The sequence below is a fragment of the Rattus rattus genome, chromosome 5 (genome assembly GCF_011064425.1).
Source record: "Rattus rattus isolate New Zealand chromosome 5, Rrattus_CSIRO_v1, whole genome shotgun sequence".
Taxonomy (NCBI): domain Eukaryota; kingdom Metazoa; phylum Chordata; class Mammalia; order Rodentia; family Muridae; genus Rattus; species Rattus rattus.
The window spans coordinates 140,834,615-140,860,717 of NC_046158.1; the positions used below are offsets into that span (position 1 = coordinate 140,834,615).

The 26,103-nt window shown below is 48.0% G+C and overlaps 1 protein-coding gene across 1 annotated transcript in view; it reads right to left on the minus strand.

Moving 5' to 3' along the window:
• Ptprt (protein tyrosine phosphatase receptor type T) overlaps positions 1-26,103 on the minus strand; it is a 1,079,747-nt gene that overhangs the window by 14,613 nt on the left and 1,039,031 nt on the right. The window contains exons 23-28 of the mRNA XM_032904674.1: positions 20,110-20,226; positions 16,928-17,082; positions 13,417-13,552; positions 11,085-11,234; positions 8,634-8,807; positions 3,631-3,762 (exon numbers count right to left, since the gene is read on the minus strand). Coding sequence (XP_032760565.1) covers positions 3,631-3,762; positions 8,634-8,807; positions 11,085-11,234; positions 13,417-13,552; positions 16,928-17,082; positions 20,110-20,226 — 864 coding nt within the window. The remainder of the gene's footprint in view (positions 1-3,630; positions 3,763-8,633; positions 8,808-11,084; positions 11,235-13,416; positions 13,553-16,927; positions 17,083-20,109; positions 20,227-26,103) is intronic.

Below are 26,103 nucleotides of genomic sequence, written 5' to 3' on the forward strand. Positions count from 1 at the left end.
CAAAGCAAGAACTTTTATCCAGCAAGTTCCTTCCCAGAGTCAACGAGTTAGAAACAACTCCAGGGGCTGAAGGCAGAGGTTTGAGAATTTTTATCAACCAGAATTGGATCACAATTCTGATTAGTAGCTGCTGTGAAAAACAATAGTGTGGCTGCAGATGGCCCATTCAAAGGAGGAGCATATGATTTAGAGCCGATTTCCACAGCAGTACAAGGAAATGAAGACTTCTGGGAGCTCGCATCTTCTCCTTAGCAATATCTCCCTGCATCCCATCTGTAGCTTGACCAACCTCCAAGAGGCGTTCACAGTCAAACCACAGGATGAGCTGTTAGTTCTCTTGGCAGCAACTGAGAGCTGCTTAGGCCCTAAGCAGACCCGTCCACCTTGCTGGCCTGGCCCACATGTAGGGCTGCCTTGGCAGAAGGATGCCAGCAGGCGGATGCTCATACCGCTTCAAAGGCCCGCCCCGCCAGGTGCCGAAGTCTGCCTTTCTGATGCTCATGCTTTATCGCTGTTTATTTTTGCAAGGCACCCAGCTGCTGTGGTGATATTTATATCAATAAGTGCTCTACTCATCTGCCAGTTTCAGGGGATGCTTGCCAGCTGTGTATAGCAGCCAATCTTGGGGTGCTTCTGAGCCTGATGTTTTTACATTCAGAAACTTGGTTTTCAAAGGCTGTGCCAACATCTGGGGCTAAAAGATCTATCATTCACCAAGGACTACTCTTTAAAAGAGTGAGCTACAGTCAGCGACCTTGATATTATAGGTCCCAAAGTAAGCTTCTTCACAATTCTCATTCTGTTCCCAAGCTTCAATTGTAAAAAAAAAAAAAGGGGGGGGGAGTGGTGGAGGGGTAAAAAGAAAAGCAAACAGACCTTCATCTTTCTGCTGGGATTTGAACCCAGAGCTTCCCGGATGCTAGTCACTTGCATTAAGGAGTGCAAACAGGCTTTTATAGGTCCCTCCCCCCTTGCTTGCACTTTATAAAGGTGAGTTACCTTACTTATCCAAACAGTAGAGCAGGTGGTGATCATTGCTGATTCTAGAACTTTCTAGAAATCTCTTCTAGGGAGAGTTACCTTATTTTCTGCTGTTATTTCTCTCCCCAACCCTTTGCCCTTCAGGCCCCCAATTTGATGTCATCCTTGGCTTCCTATCTTTAGCCAGCATGTTTTGTCTTCCTACATTTGGGATACATGTAGACTCTACACCATATTACTAGTCAGCTCAAGCCACCATCACCTGTGCCTGACCGTTCTTTTTGCCACTCCGTGTATTTTCTGCTTTTATTATGAGCAACCACTATCCTCTCCCTCCACCATGAATCTACTCTCAACACAGCAGACAAAGAGATTCTTTTAAAAGTCAAATCATGTCACTTTCCTGCCATGTGTGTCTGTGTCTCCCTATCCTTCACAGAGTGAAGTCCCAAGCTCTCCCCATGGTGACTAAGGTCACCCATGGCACAGAACCTGGACACACTCTTCCCTCTGCCCAAGACAGTGTTCCCTGGGAGCGACATGTGGCTTGCTCTCTAGTCTCTTTCGACTCTGGGTTCATATATTCTCAAGTCCTTCCTTGACTACCCTAGTACATCTGCGCCCCAACCCAGTTTTAAAATATTCATGTATGCTTCCTTGTCATCGTGTTTCAATATGTGGTTGAATTCCTTATAGAGCATTTGTTGTTTATGGTTAGTCTCTCCCCTTTAGAATAGAGAGAGCACGGGACCCAGGCGTATTCTCATTTCACCTTGTCTGTGTTGTTCACCGATACATTCCAAGAACCTAGAATAGCTTCCAGCAAATAGCTGTAGCAGATGCTCAACAAATATGGGTTGTGTGACTAGAGGAAACCTCTTCTGGATACATCTCGTGGGCACATTCCAACACATACTCGTTTTACCCGTCACCCCCGCTCTACTCCTGCCCATGCTCGCCCCTCCCACCTTCCTGCGTTTCCATTTTGGCCAGGTGCTTCCTGGATGCCTGATCACCCAGACAAGCCACCTGCCACCATCTGTGACTCCTCGCCCACGTTCACATGCAGCTGTGCCCGGAGCTGTGTGGACTTCACACTGGAAATGATTTCACGTCTAGCCTGAGTTCTCCTTCAAGCTGCTTCCTCTGTTCAGATGAACGTAAGTCACACTTTCCTCCAGTCTCTGATCTCTGTGTCTGTGTTCTTTGGTCCTAGATTCCACTCCGTAACACAAGTTAGAAACCTTGGGACCACCCCCATGGATTGCAAAGGCTTTCTAGTTATGCTGGAGCCTCTGGGCTGGATACCATGAAGGGACTCAGGTGGCTGACTAGCCAAGGGCTGTGAGAAACAGATGAATGGCCAGCGTGGGTGGTGTTCTGGGTCCCCACCTCCTGCTTTAACATGCCCAGACCCTGGCTACTTACTTTTGCTTCATTCACTGGGTTCACATGAAATTTTCATTGATGGAAAGGATCCTATCACTTAACAAACAATACCCTGATTCTATCAGTGCTTTAGTTCAAGGCCTGGGCTCCTGAACCAGGAACCTCTCTGCTGACTGAGCCCTGTTGTCCTGTTCCAGCCTTACCTCATTCTTTCCCTCTAGATACAGCCCCAGTGTGTTGGAACCAAAGCTGGCTACATACAAGCGTCTGTGTGTCCGTCTGCCTTGCCTTTGCCTCCATCATTCTATATAGAAACCTTTCCCCAGCCATTCATCCTCTGTATGACCAGATCTCCCCTGCTCCCTTCAAGGTCCAAATCACCTTCCTGTTGAAGTCTTTCCTCACCCTCTGGGTGGAATTAATTGTTCCCTGCTCTAGGTCAACATAGCACTTCATCGCTGACCTCTATTATAGCACAGCCACAAGAGCCAGGATAACTTGCCCATCTGTCTCTGTAGCAAGACTGGCAGCTCCTAGAAGGCTGAGACTATAGCTCAAGCCCATTTAGAAAAAAAATTATTCCCACCCAAGGCCAGTGCAAGGCCAGCACTCGCACAAGAGTGCACCAAATGACTTTGGACTTCCTTCAAGGCACAGAAAAGATAGTGTGGCAAAAATTCTGAAAGGCCACCTTCATCTCCTCTACCTCAGAATAGCTGCCTCATCATATAATGGCACTATCCAGACTGTGTCCCAGGAGAGTGTCCAGTGCCTTAGGTGTGGGGGACTATAGGCACATGATGGTGGGAGTTAAAAGACTCAGAGGGGCTAAGGCATAAAGTCAAGGCTTGGCTAGGTGGTCAGGGAGCAAAGATTCAGAATCAGGTTCTGCCAGCAGAGGCTACATGGCGAGGAGCCTTTGGCACTGGTGGTGTTCAGGGTTCTATGTGGGATCTTGGTTTTCTGTTATGCATGAATTAGTGTAAGGCTTTAACCAATATCTAAGGCTTAGACAGCAGGAACTTGTCCTCTGTGTGCTTAGAAAAAGCCCATAGTCAAGGGGACAAGTTTATGGGGGTCATTGGTGAAGGATTCAGTGGGAGACTCTTTGACTCTGCAGGCAGCAGAAAGGGTATGCTCAGGTAGTCACAGTCTGATGATGCCCACCAGTGGACCATCATAGAATCTCCTTGCAAGTCTATAGCAGACCAATCGTGACCCACTGGAGCCCACCTTTCCCGGTCCCACAGCTCCTCCTACCTGAGCAGTGTCCATCTCATTCAGCATCACCACCGACGAACAATTATAATCAAACACCAGCCTCCAGAAGTCTGCCACAGTGTTGGGTAGAGGGTGCTGGGTGACCACAAAGGCGGCGGGCTGCTTGTGGCTCTGACAAAAGAATGACACAGGTTTAGTCAAATATATACCCATCAGTGATATTCCGATCATGATGAGGCCGGGATGGCTGCCAGAGGCCCCGAGCCTGCCAAACAGATTTCACACAGCACCTGACTGCTCTGTTATCTCCCGGTGCCCTGGTGGCAAAGGGGACCTTCCCATAATGAACACATTCTCCTCCAAACTAAGACATTTCATTAGGAAAGTGTCATGAGGATGGGGATTATCAAAATAAATTATTTATGTCTCGGAGCTCAGCAAATCATCATTACAATATGAAATGAAAAATCCTGGATGCAGGTTTACTGTGCTGCTGGCCCAATACCTCTTGTCATATCAGGGACCCCACAAGTTCCTATGCCTATGATGTTGAGGAGGGGACCAGTGGACTCAGAGAGGCCTCATATTACAGGAATCACTTCTGTCTCTGGGATAGATTGAGAGCTGAGCTAGCCTGGCCAGAGGTGACATTGTGTCTGTTAGCCACAAGAAGAGGCAGCCAGGCATCAGAATCATGTGGACCTGACGTTCAAACCCAGTTTTGCCCCTTATAAGTTATGACTCACCCATGTGTTCATTTGTTCCAGCACCATTCACCCATTTGTTTTCCATTCTTATTTTTGAGTATCATTGTGGGGAGTCAGGCACTAAACACTGGTAAACCTAGATGGGTTCAAAGCTCTTTTTCTAGAAAATGTAATTTAAATCTAGAGGAATGGTTGCCATACGGTGTATGTGGTGTGCAAATTAAAGACAAAGAAAGAAAGAAACGAAACCAACACTTGGCGATTAGGGCGAAAGAGATGGCTCAGTGGTTGACAGCACTTGCTGCTCTTCCAGAGGTCCTGAAGTTGGCACCCAGCGTGCACATCATGCGGCTCACAACTATTTGTCCTCCAGTTCCAAGGGATCTAGAGGACCACACTCATGTATGTGAGCATACCCACTTGCAGGTAAGCAGGCACTACACATAATCAAAACTGATTTAAAAAAAAATCTGTTTAAAAAAGTAAGCAAGTTCACTGCAGGGTGGAAACATTCCTGACTTAGGTTTTCTTCCTCAGTATCAGCGACGTGCTTAGGTGACACACACTAGACACAATCACACCCTAGCACTGGTAAATACATCAACGTCACACTAGAAACAATGACAAAACAGCATTAGTAAATACGTTAATTTGCCCTTGTATTACAGACAAAGACGCTGAGGTTCTGAGGGTGCGGGGAGCCCAGTGAAAGCTTGGCAGTTTCATTTGGGCTCCGTGTGACGTACTACTACAGGGGGAGACATTTGGAAAGATTGTATAGTGTCTCCGCTTCATTGGGAGCTTGTGAAACCTGAAAATAAGCCATCGCTCCAACACAGTATCAAGGTAGCTGAGCTAGGTGGGAATCAGAGCTGCTTTACTAGACTTACAAGTCAGAAGGAAATGGGAAGATGGGGCAGAAACTTCCCCGAATGAATAGACTTCAAGGAGCCAATCACTGGGTGAGTAGGCGGGACTTCCGGATTGGAGAGAGGAAGAGGGGAAGAAGGAAAAAGATAGGGCTTTTGGGAGAGTGTGGAGGCAAGATGTAGGTAGCAGGGGCTCCCAGTTCAGGGGGCGGACCCACTGGGATCTGCTGCCTGAGGATTTATAACTTAGAAGAGCTTACAAACTAGGATGCTAGTTGCTGCGCCCAGCGATTGTGTTACCTGTTGATTCTAAACTAAGTTTTTGTGGTGTTTTCCTTCACACAGCGACTCAACTGGGTTGTGGTGGTAAAGCGTGAAGTGCACCCCCACTAGCCGTGGGAATTTGGAAGCGTGGAGATGATGGCGTGGCAGTGACCTGCCATGGGAACTTCGCGAGTCAGGGGGGAGAGAGATTTCAGAGCTCCCGGTCAGAGAGTTGAAAACAGGCCAGCCTGTCTGCCAGGCTGAGAACGGACCAGCCTGTCCGCCGGTGCCTTGCTGACCACAGCGTCCACTGCCTTTTTAATATTTCCTGCTGCAGGAAGAGAAGAAGACTGAGACTCGGAAACAGCATGGCAAGGCCGTATAGACATGTTTATCATGTCTACAGTAGGGGTTCCTGTTTCCCAGGGCCTTCTATTGGCCAGTGGATGGTCTAACAAGGGGTATTGGGGGACAGACTCTTTAAATGTCTCAAAGCTCAAAGGTTATGTCAGTATGGCCTTCCAGCCCTTTCCAAACTTAAAAAATAATGTCCAGGCCAAGGCTATTGAGATGGCCCAGCAGTTAGGAGCAGTGGCTGCTTTCCCAAAGGACCTGAGTTCAATTCCCAGCACTCACACAAGTTTCACAATTGTCTGTTAACTCCAGTTCCAGAGAGCTGTAGGCACTAGGCACACACACCCTTCTTCTGATCTCTGCAGGCACCAGTTCATGGTACACAGACATAGAGTCAAGCAAAACATCCACACACATAAAAGAAAATTACGTTAAATTAAAAATTCGGGCTTTCAGGACAGCAGGCATGGGGCATGGGTCTTTAATGCCACCATCTCAAAGCCTGTTGTCTTAGAGCAAGTAACGAAAATACCCTGACCCTCAGTATATCTCCAAAAAAATGGGGAGAATAATACTCCAGTGTGGGATGAGACAACTCAAGTCCGGAGCCCGACATGCAGAGAATGTTAGTTTTCTTTGCTTTCCCTGTCTCTGTGATAAATGCTCTATTAGGCCAGCATGCCTGACAAAGTCTTATCTGAAAATATGTTCGAGATCTGTGCTCCTGCCGGGTTTCAGGGATCAGCCAGCAATCCATTTCACGGATAACATCATCCTTTACCAAGGGAAACATTAAAAATTAACCCAGAGGACTTCATAGTTTTCTGCTAGAGGCAAAGCTGCTATGGTTACCAGATAATGCACAGAATGGGCTGGAATACAGATAAGGATTTTTTTTTTTAATATAAGAAAGGCAAAGGCCTCAGTGATGACTCACAAGAGAAATGCCCTGTGGACAAAGAGAAGACAATCAGAATCAGAGCTTGGTGTGAGGCGTTTGACTCCAGGCAGCATCTAAGTTGTAGAGCAGAGGCCGGGAGCTTTCTTGATTCTTGCTTGGATGAAGAAGGCAGAGAGAGGATGATAGGAAGATGGGGAACAATGATGGGGGGGGGCTTGGAGACAGAGATTGGGGGACAGAGGCACACAGAGACAGAAAGAAATAAACAGAGACACAGAGACAAACTCAGAGAGAAATAAGCAGACAGACTCACAGAGAGAGATAGTCACATGGAGACAGAGACACACACATACACACATATACACACACACACACACACAGAGAGAGAGAGAGAGAGAGAGAGAGAGAGAGAGAGAGAGAGAGAGAAACAGAGACAGACTCAGAGAGATAAGCAAACAGACTCAGAGATAGTCACACGGGGACACACACAGACAGACACACACACACACACCGAGAGAAAGAGAGAGACAGAGAGCAGAGAGACAGACAGACAGAAACAGATTCAGAGAGAGAAAGATAAACAGGCAGACACACACACACACACACACACACAGAGAGAGAGAGAGAGAGAGAGAGAGAGAGAGAGAGAGAGAGAGAGAGAAAGAGCGAGCGCATAGAAGGCCTTAAGCTATCACCAGAAGGCTTCCTCTTTGAGCAATTCCAGCTACTTAGCATGATCCAGACGCCACTTCCCGCTTCTACACCCAGCCAGGAGAATGTGAGCACCTGTGAGCTCAAGCCACTGCAGGCTTTTTGAGAGCTCAGTTGGGAATTGACCTTGAATTACCTCTTTGTTTCCAAAACCTAGAACACATGGGACAATCAGAGGTCGGAGAAGTAATGGTCTTGAACCAGGAAGTGAATACTCCATTGTCTGTGAGTGAGATAGGGGAACTACTGCCTAGTCTGGATAAACATGACCTCAGAGTGAGGGAAAGCGAGGAGAGGAACTTGGGATTGCTCATCCCCAGTCAGGCAATAGTGCACTTGGTCCTGAGCCTTAGAAGCTAAGACGCCCACATCTCAGTGGACCAAACAAACAGGGGAGGGGCAATAAATGAATTCTAGAGTAGAAGCTAGGAGCTCTGGCTTTGCCATTAGCTCTCTGGAATACTCTTCCTCAGTCTCTTAGACTCTCCTGCTGCAGAGTGCATGGGCGTGACTGGAATGCCTGTGGTTCATACAGCTGCAAGCGTCTGCAGACTGCGAAGGTGCAATTGTGATAACCAGAAAATGCCCAAAGACACAGGGGCGAGGCGTATGAGGCAGAGGCATGGGAACACTGGGGCAGAACATTTCCTTAATTTCAAACCACAGTCGGGGACAGTTCCCTTCTGGGACATGCTACTGAGGAAGCAGTGGGTGGGACCTTAGCAAATCTGGGACGTGTCCCATTCCCCTTCTTTATTTTTCTATTACTTCTAATCCCAGCCCAGCAGTATTTACTGAGCATCTACTCTGCCTGTGTCTTCCTCCTACATGGGATACTCCAGCGGGAACTCCAAGATGCTATACTACATCTTGTGTCCCAAGGTTCCAGACCAAGGCCTGGCATGAGGAACATGGCCAGAATTGAACTCCTGCCTGAGGGTCATTTTTGTGGGACATAGAAGCATGCAGGTTAGAACTGTGGACTTGAGCTGTTATAGGAATCTTTTTGTTTTTTTCAGCTTCCGATCTGTTCAATCCACCTTTTTTTAAGCCAAAGAGACAAAAGCACGCAATGTATCTGGGTTTGGACATGAGGCTTCAGGGGAACTATGTTCTCAGAGGCCACCTATTAGAATCAAGGCGGCCAGTTGGGCTCTGGGATTCAGCCATCTCCATCTTGGGAAAGAGCTTTCACTGCACTGGTTCCCAAGGGCTTCCCACCAGGGCTCAGCTTACATCCATCAGTGCTGCATTGATGTAGTTGCTGGACTCTCCATCTACTGAGATGAGGAAGGGTAGGCAGCGGTCCAGAGGCAGGACATCCATGCTCCGGTTCTTATCATGGTTCCGGGGCAAGAGCCCAATGCTGCAGTCCTCAGGCCGCACCCGAGGTGTCACGATGTTGAGTGTCTGTGGGGTACAAAGGTGAGTAGAAGAGACTGCATCTAAGCAAAGGGAATTGATATCCCAGTTTATCTTAACTCGCCCATCTCTACCCTCCCAAGCTTGGCTCTGCCACCTCTTTCCCCAAACCCATGCTTCTCCCATGGCAGTGATATTCTGTTATATCCTGTTTGCTGCTATAGGACTTCTGGGCTAAGAGCCTTTGCCAGGAACTTTGCGACACCTTCAAGATGCCAAGGCTGTGGGGGCAGTGTGCCCATACACAGGCTAAGCCACAGGCTTACAACACCTGCCAACCATTTGAGCTGTTGTTCAACCGAGCTCGCACAGTATTAAAGGAGGGCCAGCCAGAAGGGCATATGGCGGGGAATGGGTTAGAGACTCCCTAATGAATGTTAGACACCACTTAAAAGGCCCTGGAAGGAAGGAAGTGATTTACCAAAACTCTTCTCAGTGTTAACACGGAAGGACGATAGACAGATGCCAGGATGTGCTGCTCAGGGTGGATATGGGACTTTGTGGGGCAAACTAGTAGGTCTACAAATGCAAGGCTTGTAAGTCTCACACAGTTAGGAACCAGATCTGTACCAGTCCATCCTGGGCCACCTGGCCTGCTTACGCCTTTCTTTGACTGAGCTAGGTGTTTTCCACTTCATGGGCCCTTGCTTCCAAGTAGCATACGTGGGGGTTACCACCGGCCAAGAATACTGGAGACTTTCTCTAGCTTGCTTCTACACCAGAATGAGTTTCACTCTATTGTTAGAGATTTCAGGATATTGAAACTTATTGTAGGTAAGAAGTTTCTGGGAAATCAAAACTTACACTATTGGTTTCTGATGTGACATATGTTTATCGTTACGCTGACTACCAGTTTGTGTTGTGTCATTTTTTTTCTGCTTATAAGCAAGTGCTTTTTGCTTGATTAAATGAGACTTGATCAGAATAGTGTCTTGTCTCCATTTCTCGTGCCTCTTGTCCCATCCATCCCACTCCCCCTCTCCAGGGTCTCCGTTGATGTTCCCACGGGCCGGGACACTTGTCAATAGACTAGATCCTATGTGTAATGTCCAGGCTCATGTGCCTTCCATTGCAGTGACACTTGGCATGCTGTCCCTGCTCTGAGACAATAAAGATTACTTGTTTAATGGAATCCTAAAATATCAGCCTGACTGGAATAATATGAGCCTAGGATTTACTCACTCCCTCCCACTGCCCAGACACAGCGTGGCCTTGGCATGGGATGAAGGGCTGAACTCTAGCTTTTTACTCAGTGCTATGTCCAGGACTTCAGTGTCTTCTACACAGTCATTCATATTCAGGCCTCTCAGACGAAAGCTGCAGTTATGAACATCCTGGTCCCAAAGGTGTGGATCCGAAATGTCTGAGCTGTGCTCTAAGAGATGGTTTAAGGTTTAACATGCATACAGAGACCCTGTCAAATTGTAGGTTGTAATTTCGTAGGTTTGAGTGGGGCCCGGGAGTCTTCATTTCCAACAAGCTCCTGAGTCCATGCAATGGAATTTGTGGAGAAAACACGGAGGCTACAGTCCCTCCAGAGTCCAAGAAGCATGAAATTCACACCAGCTTATAAACTTCTGTCCATTCCACAACATCAACAAGAATTAACTGAGACCTCAGTTCAATAGCATAATCACAGCCGAAAAACAAATGTCAGCCACCATTGAGTGATTGGTTAATAGTTGCTAATGACTGCGCAATCTGATGGTGTGAAAAGCTTTCCACAGCTGCTGGGCGCTCGTGAGTGCGCGCACATAGACACACACGCACACACACACACACACACACACACACACACACACACACACCAATCTCATCAAGAAAGGCTTACAATATGCATTTGAAATTGCCTGGATCATTGCTATAGGTTGCACGCGTGCACACAAACACACACAGACACACACACAGACACACACACACACACACACACACACACATTTCCTTCTGCATCCCACCCCATATGCTGCTATCCCAGCTCCCAGTAGGGCATATGAGGAGGTAGCCTCTGTGGGAGGTTATTGGGGATCAGTGTTCCTATGGGATAAAAAAAACAGACACACCATGTGAAACCGTAAGGAAACAGCCACTCACAAACCACAGTCATGTCTGAGCTCTTCCCAGATACTAGATTGGCTGGTAGCTTGCTCATGGGCTCCAGTGCTTTCAGAGATGTGAAAAGGAAAATCTGCTGTGTAAGTCCCCCAGGCTGTGGGAATTTCGGACAACTCAGAGCGACAAGTCCCCGAACATCAGCTTTGTCCATACCTGAAACTCATCTTTGATCTGGCTGGAGTTGGTCTGCGGGTCCAGCCTGCTGATGTTGTAGTAGAGAGAGCGGAACTCGCACACGGGGATGGCCGTATTGCCACAGAGGCATGCTTCCAGGATGGCATCATGCACAAACACGTACTGTTCCTGCAAGGTCAATGGGGAGGGAAAGAGGGCTCCAATGAGAACAGCTCCCTGTGAGCATTTGTCCACGCTGAGTGAATCCTGCAGCAGCAAAGAAAGACATGATTTATACCGCAGAATCCTTAGTCTTTATCCTCTCACCCGAAGGTCTACGCTGCCAGTGTTCTCAGTGATTGAGCTGCGCAGTGTGTTTTCCCTCACATAGGATGGGACAGCAGAGCCACTGATAAGGGTGAGAAATGTGAGCACATGCCACCACAGGTGCTCCACGGGTTCTGCCCACATTGTCAGCTCTCACCCTGAAGCCCAGACACCCTGCTCTTCTCTGCCCCGGGCTTTCTTCCTACTTCCCAGAGTGCACTTAGTCTCACGCTTAGGGAAAACAAGACAGGGTTGGGGCTAAAATCCCAAGGTTCCCCTCTTCATCTGTGGGACAGTTTAGAGAAACATGGTCCACACTGTCTCTTAGGGGTTGCCAGCAGGATTGGGTTCCAGATGTTACAGCACAATAAACTACACTTAGCTTATTCCTGTCCCATCCCACTTGACACTCAACAACCAGAGTGTCTTGGGTTTGCCTCCAAAGAGACAGCTTGCGCTGAAAGCTGTCTCAGGTTCTGATCCTAAAATGTGTGCTCCTCTTCTCCATCCTGCTTCTCGGGACCCACTGTTCTCTTCTGATGAAATTCCTCTCCTTTCCTATATCTTCATGTTTTCTTCTTTCCAGAAAGAATTTTCTTAAATCTATTAAGCATAATGTTTATTATCAATTCTAGGTCTTTAGATTATTTTGGGGGGGACTTTTTTTTTGACAAAAATTTGGCCCCTTTATCATAATGTATCATGATGCATTTATATTTAAATGTTTCCCTGCCTGACAGTGAGGACCATATTTTTGACTCTACCCAAAGCGACTGCCTTCTGTAGGCGTGGTATTGAGCAGACAGCACAGTCATCTTGGCTCTAGGGAGATAGGCCTGAGAACTGGCCCATGGGCTCTCTCGGAGCCTGCAGTAGATTCCAGCATGATAGAAATGTAAGTGAGCATCTGCAGGGACTGCTGTACCTAAAGCCATGGGTATGTCCCTTTGCAAGGTTGATACCAGTGCAGCTTCCATGGGTTCTGGAGCTGCTAGGATATCTACAGCCTTAACGAGAACCAAAAGGTTCGCTTGTGCAGAACGACAACCCAAGGCATGCAGGAGTGGGATAGACAGAAAACTTGATTAACAAGAGAGAGAGGGCCTCAGGACAAAGAGCATGGGGCTTAGGCTTTAAGGGAAGTCTTAGGTACATAATTTCTCAATGTCCTATTCCATGATTGAGTGGGGATGTGAGCAGGAGATATATCATGGGCTGTGAAGAACAGGGAAGATAATCTAGATACCAAGAGTGCACACTGCTTGGTGCACTGTAGGTAACAATTCAGAGAGTCTTAGTTGTGTTATCCTCAGGCACTGGGCTGTCCAGCTAGACGGAAGGAAGCCTGGGCATCTGCCTTTCCTTGAAGGCAAGGCTTATATAAGTCTCTCTAGGATGCCCCAGCCTTTAGCTCAAGCCAGTGTTCTCAAGAACTTTGGGCTGGGGAGATGGCTCAGTAGTTAAGAGAACTTGCTGCTCTTGCAGAAGACCAGGCTTTGGGTCCCAGCACCTACGTGGCAGTTCATAACCATGGTACCTCCAGCTCTAGGAGACCCAGAGGGACCTTCTGACCTCTGTGAGCACCAGGAACACTTACATACATGCAGACAAAACACACAGACACGTAAAATGAAATAAATAAATACTAAAAAATCACTATGCTGGCTAAGCCAATTCTATTAAGGTCTGTCTGAGTGCTTGGCACAAAGCAGGCATTCTATAAGTATCAATACTACCTGTCCCCCTCCATCCCTTCATCCAAGGCTCAAACATAATCTCTAACAATTGTCATTCAGTCTTACTTGGATTACTGGAGAGACAGAGAATTCACTAGTCAATGCTTCCAGAAGATCCTGTACCACAGAGTCCCAGCATTATTCTGGACATCTTACCATAGCGAGCTATATGGGCACCCTGAACCAATAGCTGTACAGGCAGGCACATCTCTTTCTGCAGGACTTTTCCATAATGATCTTCTGTCCTACCATGCTTCTCCTTGGTCAAAATTTTAGGTAACCAGCTGTCTCAGCGCCCCAGGACTAACCTCTGTCTGCACCAGGTTGACCCTCTGTGCCCGGAGTTCACGTACACAGTTGAAGATGTCCACAACCCCTTCATTCTCAGCCATGTCGAGCATGGTATCAATGGCAATGAAGCAGCCAGTCCTCCCAGCTCCAGCACTGGAAGAGAGGTTAGGTGTGTGTTAGGGATCTTGGGATGGGATGGATTATGGTGATGAGATCCCTACCATTTAGCCTTATCTCAAAAGCCTTGCTGAAAGGCAGTGAGTTGCAGAAGTAACAACATTCGCTCAGATGGAATGGTCGGGACCCCAACATTCCTGTGCTTTGGTGAACATGTGACCAAGTTTTCCTTTATTAGATGGGAGAGTAATGCTTACGATCGGAGGATTACGTTTTCAGGATTTATTTTGTTGTACATGTATAGCAAATGCTTATGGAGTGCTCACAAAGCAACACATTGTTGTACAAGTGCTTTACAAATTTGATTTTAGACTTCCCTAGGAGGTGATAGGCAAGTTTCTTATCCTATTTCATTGGTAAGAAACTGAGGCATAGAGAACTTATAGCCTGAGGTCATAGAGCTGGCAAATGGGCGAGCTGAGAGTTCTCCCAGGCAGTCTAGTGAGAATTTCTACTACCTTTCTTAATATGATGTGTGGTGTGCCTGGCATACTGGTGCCTTCCTAGTAAACATATCTTACCCCCTCTTTCCTTTCTTTTGTCATCCCTCCTCCTCCTCCTCCCCCTCCTCCTCCTTCTCCTCCTCCTCCTTCTCCCCCTCCTCCTCCCCTCCTCCCTCCTCCTTCCCCCTCTCTCTCTCTCTCTCTCTCTCTCTCTCTCTCTCTCTCTCTCTCTCCCTCCCTCTCTCCCTCTCTCTCCCTTTGAACAAATGTGTTGGTGGATGGAAGGAAGCAAGAAGAGAAGAGGTGAGACGTTACAGAGAGTGTGATACCCAGAGACCAGAGAGCTCTGAGTTTTGACAAAGGAGGAGAGTAGATCAGGAGATTCCTATTCAAGGCCCTGCAGTTGACCCATTTGTGATGGCTTCTTCAGGGTAATGACTCAGGCACATCATCAAACTGGAGCAGCTGACAGCCTTGAGACCCTCATCAAGCACCAGGTTCCCTGACAGAGAATCAGTTTCTCTTTACTGACAAGCTTTAACAGGAGAATCTCAGACAAGACAATCACAAAACCCCTTGGAACACAACAGATCTTCTCATATTACCTCTGGGCTCTAAAACGATGGGGTGAAATCACAGAACACTAGCCTGTACTGTGTGCACAGCCTGTGACAGAAGCCCACACTGATGGTGCTTTCACACTTTACTTTCCCTGTGGAAACAAGTGCCTTTGTCTAACAATGTGGGAATCAGTGAGATGCTAAAGCAACACTGTGAAGCAAGGGCCAGCTGTGGTCTGGATCAATGGTGGTGTGGAACCCAAACCCTTAGAAGAAGTCCTGCTTCATGATCAGTCATTATGGTTTAAACTGAGTGCAGTCTGACTTACTCTTGCCTCAAAATACCTGTCCCCATGTAACTCCAGACCCCTTCAAACAAATTGAACAGAACTGGCACTGGAGCTTGGGAAGGGATAGATAAATAGACAGATAGACAGATAGACAGATAGAGATATGTAGATAGGTAGTCACTCACTCATCTGTTTCCCAAAGCCTCATCCTCAACCTATCTCATGGGAATGAACTGGTTGATGTCACTGGTTTTGAATCTTGGCTTGAGTATCAGTGAATAAGGTATCTGGTATCAGTGAGCTTCAGCTCCTGCCTCCTGGGAGAAGTTTGAAAAGTCTGAGCTCTCTCTCTCTCTGTGTGTGTGTGTGTGTGTGTGTGTGTGTGTGTGTGTGTGTGTGTGTGTTGTTTTTTGTTTGTTTTTCTAGAATAAACTAGTAGTTAAACACATGGTATTTGAGATCTTGAGATTAAATCTTGGCCCTGTTATTTACTAGCTGCGTGACCTTGGGCAAATGACTTCATCTCTTTGAGCTTCACTATTCTCACTCATAGGAAGAAACAGGCCATATACCTCTTAGCATTAATAGTACAACATATGTAAATTGCATTTAACGACATTTTAGAAGCATAATGCATGTAAATTGCTTACTTTTGTGCCTGGCTACTTATACTCCACGGATATTTATTGAGCATCCACCGTGCCCTGGATGACACGATTAAGAGTAGGGATAGGCAGATTAGTAAAAGACACTTACTGTCCTAAAGTATTTGCTATGCTTTGTCTGGGGTGTTGGATGATGGTAAGAGTCTGGGAGAGTGGTTTGGAATCCTTTCAAGTACTTAGTGTGCATTAGCCGGACCATAACAGCCCAAGGAGAAGGTACCAACTCTGCTTAGATACTTCAGTGACTTGCTATGGAGATGAAGGCACAGGCCACCACACCCAGGACGGTGAGTGGCCAAGGGTCTCCTGACTATTTGCCATTGTCTCCCTTCCCCTCTCCCTCCTGGTCTCTGGCTGTTGTTGTGCAATAGACACCAAGCTTAGATGCTCACGGACCTTTTTGCTCTTTGCAACGAGAGAGGCAGAGCCAAATGCTCACAGCGTGGAGGTTTCAGCTAAACCCTCAGTGTTTAGCTGTGAAGTGTGGTTGGTTTTGTATCTACTGCTGTGGGGAACACAGAAGCATGCTATGTGAGGGAGGGAACGGCTCGAAGACATTCACAGAGTCTCCTCTGGCCCCTTAAGGGACACAGACATTGCCAGGAAGGATGAGAAGGCTGAATCATACGAGGTGTAAGGCGATGTGCTGAGCCCAAGGTCAGATGGAAACAGAGGGGTATTGGGAAGGAGGGGAATACAGACTCTGTGGCCTTCAGGTCTGGACATCTACCTCCTTCTAATTCCAAATGCCCTTGACACAATACTTCATCTCCATTTAGGAGGATCCAATGCCACTTACGCTCAAAGTGACTTTCTAGGTCAAAGCTAAAAATTTCCCATCTTAGTAATAAGGGGAACCTGATGCTGGCTACTTGCTCTCTATTAAGGACCCTGCAGGCCTGCAACTGATTTTAAAAATAATAGGAATGAGGAGACACATGCTTATCCCAGGGTATCCCATGTCAAGTGGCTGCCGGGAAGTTCGAGAGAAGATGTTAACAATACCAGCTTTGACCTTTCCCAGCTCTCTCTACCATCTCTGTGCCTCAGTTTCTCTATCTGTAAAGTGATAAGAATATCGCTCACCTATCAAGCTTGGATACAAAGTGAAATAATACAGGCAGGTATACATGGCAGGCATATCAGGTGCTACTAAGCCCTGTCGTGTCCCTTGGGGTAGCAACCATAGCAGTAACTTAACCAATACTGCTGTTTGTTGTTGGACCTCAGGTTCCAGGTCTCCTCAGAAGGTGGCAAGACTCTGGGCCCTAGGCGGAGGAGTTTTAAAGCTAAAAAAACCAAGGCCCTGGGACAAGATAGTATCACCCTCACCCAGAGAGCAAACCCACAGAGGTCTCGTTGATTATGAAATGGGGATGGAGGTTTGACTCACCTGCAGTGGACCACTATGGGCCCGGCTTCTGGGGGGTTGAGGAACTTGACCTGGCGGACAAAGCCCAGAAGACCAGTGGCATAGCAGGGAACACCATGGTCAGGCCAGCTGGTGAAGTGGAAGAGGCGGAGCTCCCGGATCTCATGGTAGCCTTTCTGAGGAGAGAATGGGCCTCTGTTCTTCCACCTGCTTTTACTCCCCCACTATGGTGCAGGGCAGGGGAGTGAGGCCCTTGCTGGGCGAATGGGTGTTAACTCCCAGGAACTCTACTCAGTTACTTTTGGAAAATGTGAAACCAGTAATTTCTTGAAGAATGTCTTAAAGATGAATTAACTTATTATTATTATTATTATTATTATTATTATTATTATTATTATTATTTTACATTTTTACGTGTATGAATGTTAGCTTGCATGCGTTCAGCAGACACTCAGAGCATTTCCTAGCTGGAGCTAGGGAACATCTATTTCATTTTTCATCTCAAGTTAGTAATACTTACCAAGGGCCATCTTTTCCTGGACGTGTGCTAGGCCCTTTGAAGAGGTGATTTAAGCCACAGTTGCTGCCCCTGGGACAGCTCATGACCTCACTGAGTAAGGAAGACTTCTATATGGATAGATCTACCAGGGCAGTGGCTCTCAAGCTTCCTAACGCTGCAACCCTTTAACACAGTTCCTCATGTTAGGGTGACCTTCAACCATAAGGTTATTTTCACTGCTACTTCATAATTGTAATTTTACTACTGCTATAAATCTTAGGGTAAATATCTGACATTTCTGATGCTATTACACGGGTTGAGAACCACTGTACTAAAGTATACAAAGGAATTATCTAACATGATTGGAGGAGAGGAGAAATCAGAGAAGTCTTCGTAGAAGAGGCATCCTTGACTAAGGTCTGGGAACACAATACTAAAAATAACAGCTGGCATTTACTAAGTACCGGTGGTGTCCCAGTCACTCCTTCGCCCACACCCATGCATTTATTAATTTATTCCTCAGATCAAGCACATTATCATTATCTCCGTGTTATAGACAAGGGAAGTGAAGCTAAACAAGGTTCAGAATGTGTCAGACAGGAAGAGGACAGTTTGCTCACTGACCATATGGCTCCACTGCCCGAACACCTCATTATTATGAAGCTGATGTGTATATGAGTTTCCCTACCTCCCTGAGGACACAGAAGGGCAGCATGCATGGGATCCTGATGACAGGCTCGAGGGAGCATTGTGCACAGTCACAAAGAAGCCAAGTCAGGGCTGGAGGGATGTGGAAGGGAGCCTAGGAGGATGACAGGACTGGAGTGTGGGGGATGGGAGTGCTGAAGTCTGAAGGCCTGGAATTCCACTCAAAGCCCTGACTATCTCAAGGGCCCCAGGATATCAAGGCCTCCAATTGTTGTTCTGTGGATGATAGATTCAGGGTATGTGTTGGTGTCCATCCAATCTTGGTTCTTGGGTTGTCGTACCACCTTCAGCTACTGTGGGTCTTGTTTGGAGACAGCTCATGATCCCCTTTTCCGACAGCCCTCAGTTGGACCTGATAGCTAGGGATAGCTAATCTTCTCCATCGGATACAGGGCTGAGGTAACAACTGGGTTTGTTAATGGTCCAGTGGCTAGAATGGAGGGCTTACCCAGGATGCGGCCCTCCAGTGCTAAACCCAGCCTGTTTTGGAAAAGACAGAATGACTGGTACCCTCAGAGGAGCCCAGGAAGCCCTATGCCTGCAGAGAAATTCCTGCTACAAGACCCTGTGGAGTCAGGCTGGTGCCTCATGCCTACTAAGCTCCTTCCTCTCTTAGCCCTTCTCCTACAGTGATCTCTCCACACACCATTCATTCGAATTCCTATTGATTTCGACGTTGCTTTCAGGAAGTCCAAACTAAGATTGAGCAAGATGAGAGCAGAAAAAGGCTAGGAGGAAGGGGACAAAAGCCGGATTGAATCAGGGAAATAGGAGGAGAGGCAGAACAGCTCCAACACTGGACTGTGCCCTCCCGATCTGCATTTTGCTGTCACTGGTTGACCTGTACTTAGGGAGCAGAGGACACTTTTACTTGCTATTCCTGGGTTTCAGGCAGGAACTAATGTTGTGCTAAAGCTTTTGATAGAGTTTGCTGATGTCCAGACTTGTGGAGAAGCCGATAGTGTTAATCCTCAGAGATTTATGAGGTCTTATAAGGGAAAGTCCCTATAGGCCATGTTTTCCTTTAGGATTATTTAAGGGAGGAAAAATAAACCCCACGAATGAAGAAAAGACCCTACTTCTTCAGCATGCCTTGCAGGCTGTAATTCCTCCCTATTGGGGTCTGGGCTAAGAGATATGCGGTGATACACGGCGTCTGTTAACATTAACTGGGGACTCATTAGGTGAGATTGGTGCCCATTGAGACCTCTTCATGGGGCCTTGACTTCACAGCATTGGTGGTTGGTGCCTCCCAGTTGTCTCCTTTCCTGGGGATACATCCTTAAAGTGGCAAGAGCTGACCCACCCTAGATGTTAGCCCCTAGTAGCATGACCATGGTCAGTAGGAGCACACAGGTATAGACCAGCATCTCTCAACTTAGACACTCCTGGATGTGACATATGACTGGATAAGTCCTTATCTTGTGAGATTATTTAACAGCACTACTGGTCACCACCTACTAGATGTCAGTAACAAAATGCCCCCTTTCAAGTTACAGTGTTCCCACATGTCCAGACGGTGACAGATATCAACCAGAAGACGAAATTACCCCTGGTTGAGATCAGTCCTAGACTAGATTCCCAGTCTGAGTATGCTGGCGTCTTTTTGCCCTTCACATTACATGTTTTTGACCCTTGGCCAAGGACATACTGTTCCTTCCATCCTTCCCTCAACTGGATCCTTCTTAGTCCCAGTCCTCTCTCCGCATTACTTTGGCTCTAGGGCTATGTAGTGGGGTACATTTACATTTCTCGTGTCCCTGTATATTTTTGCATCTGTCCTTTGGTACCATATAGCTTTCATCAGAATGTATCATATCCTTAGTCCATTGCTTTGTCGAAGTCTGTCTCTCCAGTTGAGGAATCCATTGTGAAGTCTGTTCTGCTGACTGTTGTATCACGGCAGTTGGGCACACATCAGAGCCTTGCACCATCTGAATGAATAGGCCAACCAATTGCCTTAGAAGAGGGACTTCCCTTGGGAAGGGAAACTTACCTTCTGGACCGTGAAGGTGCGGATGACGTATTCTGCCAGGGGCTCTGTTTCTATTAGGGTGACTTTAATGTCTCCATAGACCTCTGTGTCATCTGGCCAGTATCGGACACACTTCACCTGTGGCCGAGTGAAAGACAGGGAGAGGATAGGGAGGAGATAAATCAACAGAGCGCCAAGGATGAGAAGCCACCTCCTTTGGTTTTCCCATCCAAATAAACCCAAGGGTGACTTGGAAGGCATTTCAGCCCACGGGGCACTCAGTGGTCAGGGATCAGCAAATTGTGCAGGGCCTAACTCATTGTCAGAGTCATTGGGGCCATTATAATAATAGCACTATCTTCTCTTACAGCTCTTTGTGATTTTTCCGGTGCCTTGCTATACTAAGCCATCAGAAAGAACTAGGTAAGATGGGAGGTTTATCATCTCCACTTAGCAGATGAATAATAATACTGGAGATTGGTGACTCATTCATTTCCTGCTGTGCCAGCATGGAGCCACAGAGTATTATCATCCGAGCAAGGTTGAGAAATTCAGGTGGGAAACAGCAAGGGGGGGGGGGAGAAGCAGAGCGATTAGGAGAGGGTCCTTATAAAGACGTGGTCCCTGGGGGCTGGAAGGAGAAAGGCTCTTAGTTGGGCAAAAGACAGACAATCCTGAGCTCAAAGGGAAGATGTACTACTACTGTCTGCCCCAGCGGTAGGTATCTATGCTAATGGCAAGCCATACCCATGTTTGACTCTTAAGTTCCACAGAGAGAAAAAGAAATCATAGTTTCCCCGTTAAAATAACAAAAGCGTTATTACCATTCCGGGGGACGCAGCACGGCCTAGCGTGGCAGTTCCCACAGTGTGTTCCGCTGGGTGCTAATAGGTGTTAGGTAAACAAAACAAAAGTAAAACAAAACAAAACAAAACAAAAAAACAAAAAACAAGAAACAAAACAAAACAAAAAGAGGTTTTTGTGGTCAAATGAGTTTGGGAAATGCTGTTTCAACAAAGTTAAACAAGCTGCTTTGGTAAAAGGTGACTCGGTTCCTCAAAAGTGCTAATGTCATTATTAAGTATCTTAGGACTCTCCAACGGGGGCAGAGGACACAGCATTTCCCAAGCGTATTTAACCATGGAACTCTCTGCTCGCTTGTCATCCTGTAGACTAGCACCCCTGGGAACCCACTTAGGGGAACACTTGAGTGCACAACAGGGTCTGGAGGCAAATAGACATTGCTTGATTCTGAGACCTTGGAGCTAAATAAATACCTTCTAGAAGGAGCCTCCGACTCCTACAGCTAAGGAGAGCGGATACTTATCTAGCATTGCCCATTAAATGTTCTATGACTTATTTGCATGAGTGGTGTTAATTATATGTCACCACAACCTTAGAAAATATGTTCCCCGCATTCTACAGGTGAGGATTTAAACATGGGGAAGCCGAGAAATTGTTCAAAGTCAACAGCTGGCAAGGAACAGAGTGAAGAGCAAACCCAGCCTGTCTGACTCATAATCAGGAACACTGCCTTGTGCGACTGCTGTGCCATAAATATAATGGTGTGCGTGCGTGTGTGTGTGTGTGTGTGTGTGTGTGTGTGTGTGTGTGTGTGTGTGTGTGTTGGCCACCAGCGGGAGTTTCATTATGAAACTGCTCTTTCTCCCAAGTAGCCCACTTTCCATTCACAGTCCAGCATCAGGAGAATTCATTTCAAAATGTGGAATGTGCTGTGCGCCAGGCTGGAAGGCTCAAATTCTGGGCAGCTGCTGTTACTCCCTGGAGTTGCAGCCCAAGGCTTATTCCCTGGAGAAGCATCTGAACAGTGGGGGACAGTCTGGACAGTGGGGGACAGTATGGACAGTGAGGGACAGTCTGGACAGTGGGGGACAGTCTGGACAGTGGGGGACAGTCTGGACAGTGGGGGACAGTCTGGACAGTGGGGGACAGTCTGGACAGTGGGGGACAGTCAGTGGGGGACAGTCTGGACAGTGGGGGACAGTCTGGACAGTGGGGGACAGTCTGGACAGTGGGGGACAGTCTGGACAGTGGGGGACAGTATGGACAGTGGGGGACAGTCTGGACAGTGGGGGACAGTATGGACAGTGAGGGACAGTCTGGACAGTGGGGGAGTCTGGACAGTGAGGGACAGTCTGGACAGTGGGGGGACAGTATGGACAGTGGGGGACAGTCTGAAGAGTGGGGACAGTATGGACAGTGGGGACAGTCTGAACAGTGGGGACAGTCTGACAGTGGGGGGACAGTCTGGACAGTGGGGGTCTGGACAGTGGGGGACAGTATGGACAGTGGGGGACAGTCTGGACAGTGGGGGACAGTCTGGACAGTGGGGGACAGTATGGACAGTGGGGGACAGTCTGGACAGTGGGGGACAGTCAGTCTGGACAGTGGGGGACAGTGCCTGGACAGTGGGGGACAGTCTGGACAGTGGGGGACAGTCTGGACAGTGGGGACAGTCTGGACAGTGGGGGACAGTATGGACAGTGAGGGACAGTCTGAACAGTGGAGGACAGTATGGACAGTGGGGGACAGTATGGACAGTGGGGGACAGTCTGGACAGTGGGGGACAGTCTGGACAGTGGGGACAGTATGGACAGTGGGGACAATCTGGACAGGGGGACAGTCTGACAGGGGGGGACAGTATGGACAGTGGGGGACAATCTGGACAGTGGGGGACAGTATGGACAGTGAGGGACAGTCTGAACAGTGAGGGACAGTCTGGAGAGTGGGGACAGTATGGACAGTGAGGGACAGTATGGACAGTGGGGGACAGTCTGGACAGTGGGGGACAGTATGGACAGTGGACAGTGGGGGACAGTGGACAGTGGGGGACAGTCTGGACAGTGGGGGACAGTCTGGACAGTGGGGGACAGTATGGACAGTGAGGGACAGTCTGAACAGTGAGGGACAGTATGGACAGTGGGGGACAGTCTGAACAGTGGAGGACAGTATGGACAGTGGGGACAGTATGGACAGTGGGGGACAATCTGGACAGTGGGGGACAGTCTGACAGTGGGGGACAGTATGGGACAGTGGGGACAGTCTGACAGTGGGGGACAGTATGGACAGTGAGGGACAGTCTGGACAGTGGGGGACAGTATGGACAGGGGGGGACAGGCTGGACAGTGGGGGACAGTGTGGACAGTGGGGGACAGTATGGACAGTGAGGGACAGTCTGAACAGTGGGGACAGTCTGGACAGTGGGGGGACAGTCTGAACAGGAGGGGACAGTCTGGACAGTGGGGACAGTATGGACAGTGAGGGGACAGTCTGACAGTGGGGGACAGTCTGGACAGTGGGGACAGTCTGAACAGCGAGGGACAGTATGGGACAGTGGGGACAGTCTGGACAGTGGGGGACAGTCTGGACAGTGGGGGACAGTATGGACAGTGGGGGACAGTATGGACAGTGAGGGACAGTCTGAACAGTGGAGGACAGTCTGGACAGTGAGGGACAGTCTGGACAGTGGGGGACAGTCTGGACAGTGGGGACAGTCTGGACAGTGGGGACAGTCTGAACAGTGGGGGACAGTCTGAACAGTGGGGACAGTATGGACAGTGGGGACAGTCTGACAGTGAGGGACAGTCTGACAGTGGGGGACAGTCTGGACAGGGGGGGACAGTATGGACAGTGGGGGGGACAGTATGGACAGTGAGGGACAGTCTGAACAGTGGAGGACAGTCTGACAGTGAGGGACAGTCTGACAGTGGGGGACAGTCTGGACAGTGGGGACAGTCTGGACAGTGAGGGACAGTCTGACAGTGGGGACAGTCTGACAGTGAGGGACAGTCTGGACAGTGGGGACAGTATGGACAGTGGGGACAGTCTGGACAGTGGGGGACAGTATGGACAGTGGGGGACAGTCTGAACAGTGAGGGACAGTCTGAACAGTGAGGGACAGTATGGACAGGAGGGACAGTCTGAACAGTGGGGACAGTCTGGACAGGGAGGACAGTATGGACAGTGGGGGACAGTCTGGACAGTGGACAGTATGGACAGTGGGGGACAGTATGGACAGTGGGGGACAGTCTGGACAGTGGGGGACAGTATGGACAGTGGGGGACAGTCTGGACAGTGGGGGACAGTATGGACAGTGGGGGACAGTATGGACAGTGGGGGACAGTCTGGACAGTGGGGGACAGTATGGACAGTGGGGGACAGTATGGACAGTGGGGGACAGTCTGGATGGACAGTGGGGGACAGTCTGGGGACAGTCTGACAGTGGAGGACAGTATGGACAGTGGGGGACAGTCTGGACAGTGGGTGACTTTTACCCTGATTACAAGTACTAAAATAAGCAGGTTACAAGTATTAATATAAGAGTCAAGAAGGTGATTGCAGTGACTGTTTTAAGTATGGGCCCTTTTCCACCTATGCCTCATCTGTAAACCTGGGGAATAGGTCAGATGGTGAATGTTCAAGGACACAGACTCATTTAGCCCTGACCCACGATTAGCAATGAGCTATCCACACCCTTTCAAAACAGTATGACCAAATGGATAGTTTCTTCTTTCCCACCACTGCGGCCAGCACACTTTATCCTAATAGATTATCATAAAAACTTACCTGTCCACTCTTGATGTAGTTTGTATACATTATGGGAGCCCTTTGAGTCTAGATACTTGTACATCAGCCTTTCAACTGTGCAGCCCGCCCATCCACCCACATGCCACGGTTAATCGAAGGAACAGAAGCAAAGCTGGAAATAACAGTCCCTTTCCCAAGCCCTTGCTAAGGACAACTTAGGACCGAATCTAGATAGAACAGAGAGGGAGACACAGGCCTGGAGCCTGAAGAACAGTGTGGGTTCATAGGCAGGGGAGGAAGAACAGGCTGTTGAGAGAAGACAGATGGAGAGATGTGGAAGCCATGTTTGTCAACAGGAAGAGGGCGATGTTGACAATATCATGGCTGATGGAAGGGAGAGACCCGCTATGTTGAGGTGGAGGAGAAGCAAGTGGAGACACAGTGCCACCATGTAAGTCCTTGAGGTCCCGCAGAGACGTGGGAACAGGGCAGGCACTTTTGTTTGGCTTTCAAAAGGTTTTCAACTTATTCCATAGTCTAATCAGTTTTGTGGGTTTTTTTCCTGATAATTTTGTAATAAATATAATTTATTCAGATGACTGTATTCCTCTCCCATCTTTCCCTCATCCCCATCAATCTGCCCTCCCAATTCCTACCACCCCTTCGGCAGTTTGAAAACTTTTGCTTTTGTTTTGTGACTCATTTGCTGGTAGTTTTTGTCCTTCTGAGCATATTCATAGGCTGAAGGAAATAATTCGGCAGTGAGGAATAGTCTTATTTTTCAAATGCAAAGGGAATACGTGAAAATCTCTGAGCCTTGGTGGGTTGTATCTGATGATATTAATATGCTTGATCTGCCCTGCCCAACTCCTTCTCTTCAATGACACATCTTAGTTACAAGTTCCTCCTACCTCCCTTCAAAGCTAAACATGTCACTTGCTTCTCAGGGACTTCTGGTTGGTTTCCTGCCCTGTCCCTCTATCGTCTTTGCTAGTGCAAGTTCATTCTCTTCTTTCAGGCAAAACCAGGTTCTTTAAAGAGTGTTGGGCTAACAGATGAGGGGGGAAGGTGAACAAAGGTTTGCTGTGACTTTCTCAGGAAACATCTTCCCAGGGGTGACCTATCAAAGGCAGGTACTTGGTGTTTGTCATATCAGGCTTTGTCATAAGAAATGACCAATATTCAGCCTTTTGGGGTCAACAAAAACAGCCCTTTCTCTTGGCCAGACCTGATAACAGAAGGGAAGGATGTGAAGATGGTTGCTGATACAAATGAGATTATAGATCTGTAATGTGTTGGCGAGAGAGTTCACATTTTATGGCTTTAATTTCCTCAAAAATATATGAGATGACATTATCAACGGAGAGAGGACAGAGATGGGATGGGAGAACTGAAGAATAGAATTCTGCTCAGATGTGAAGTAGGAGGAATAGTATCCCCCATCCCTGTAGGCTGCTGAAGGGTGTG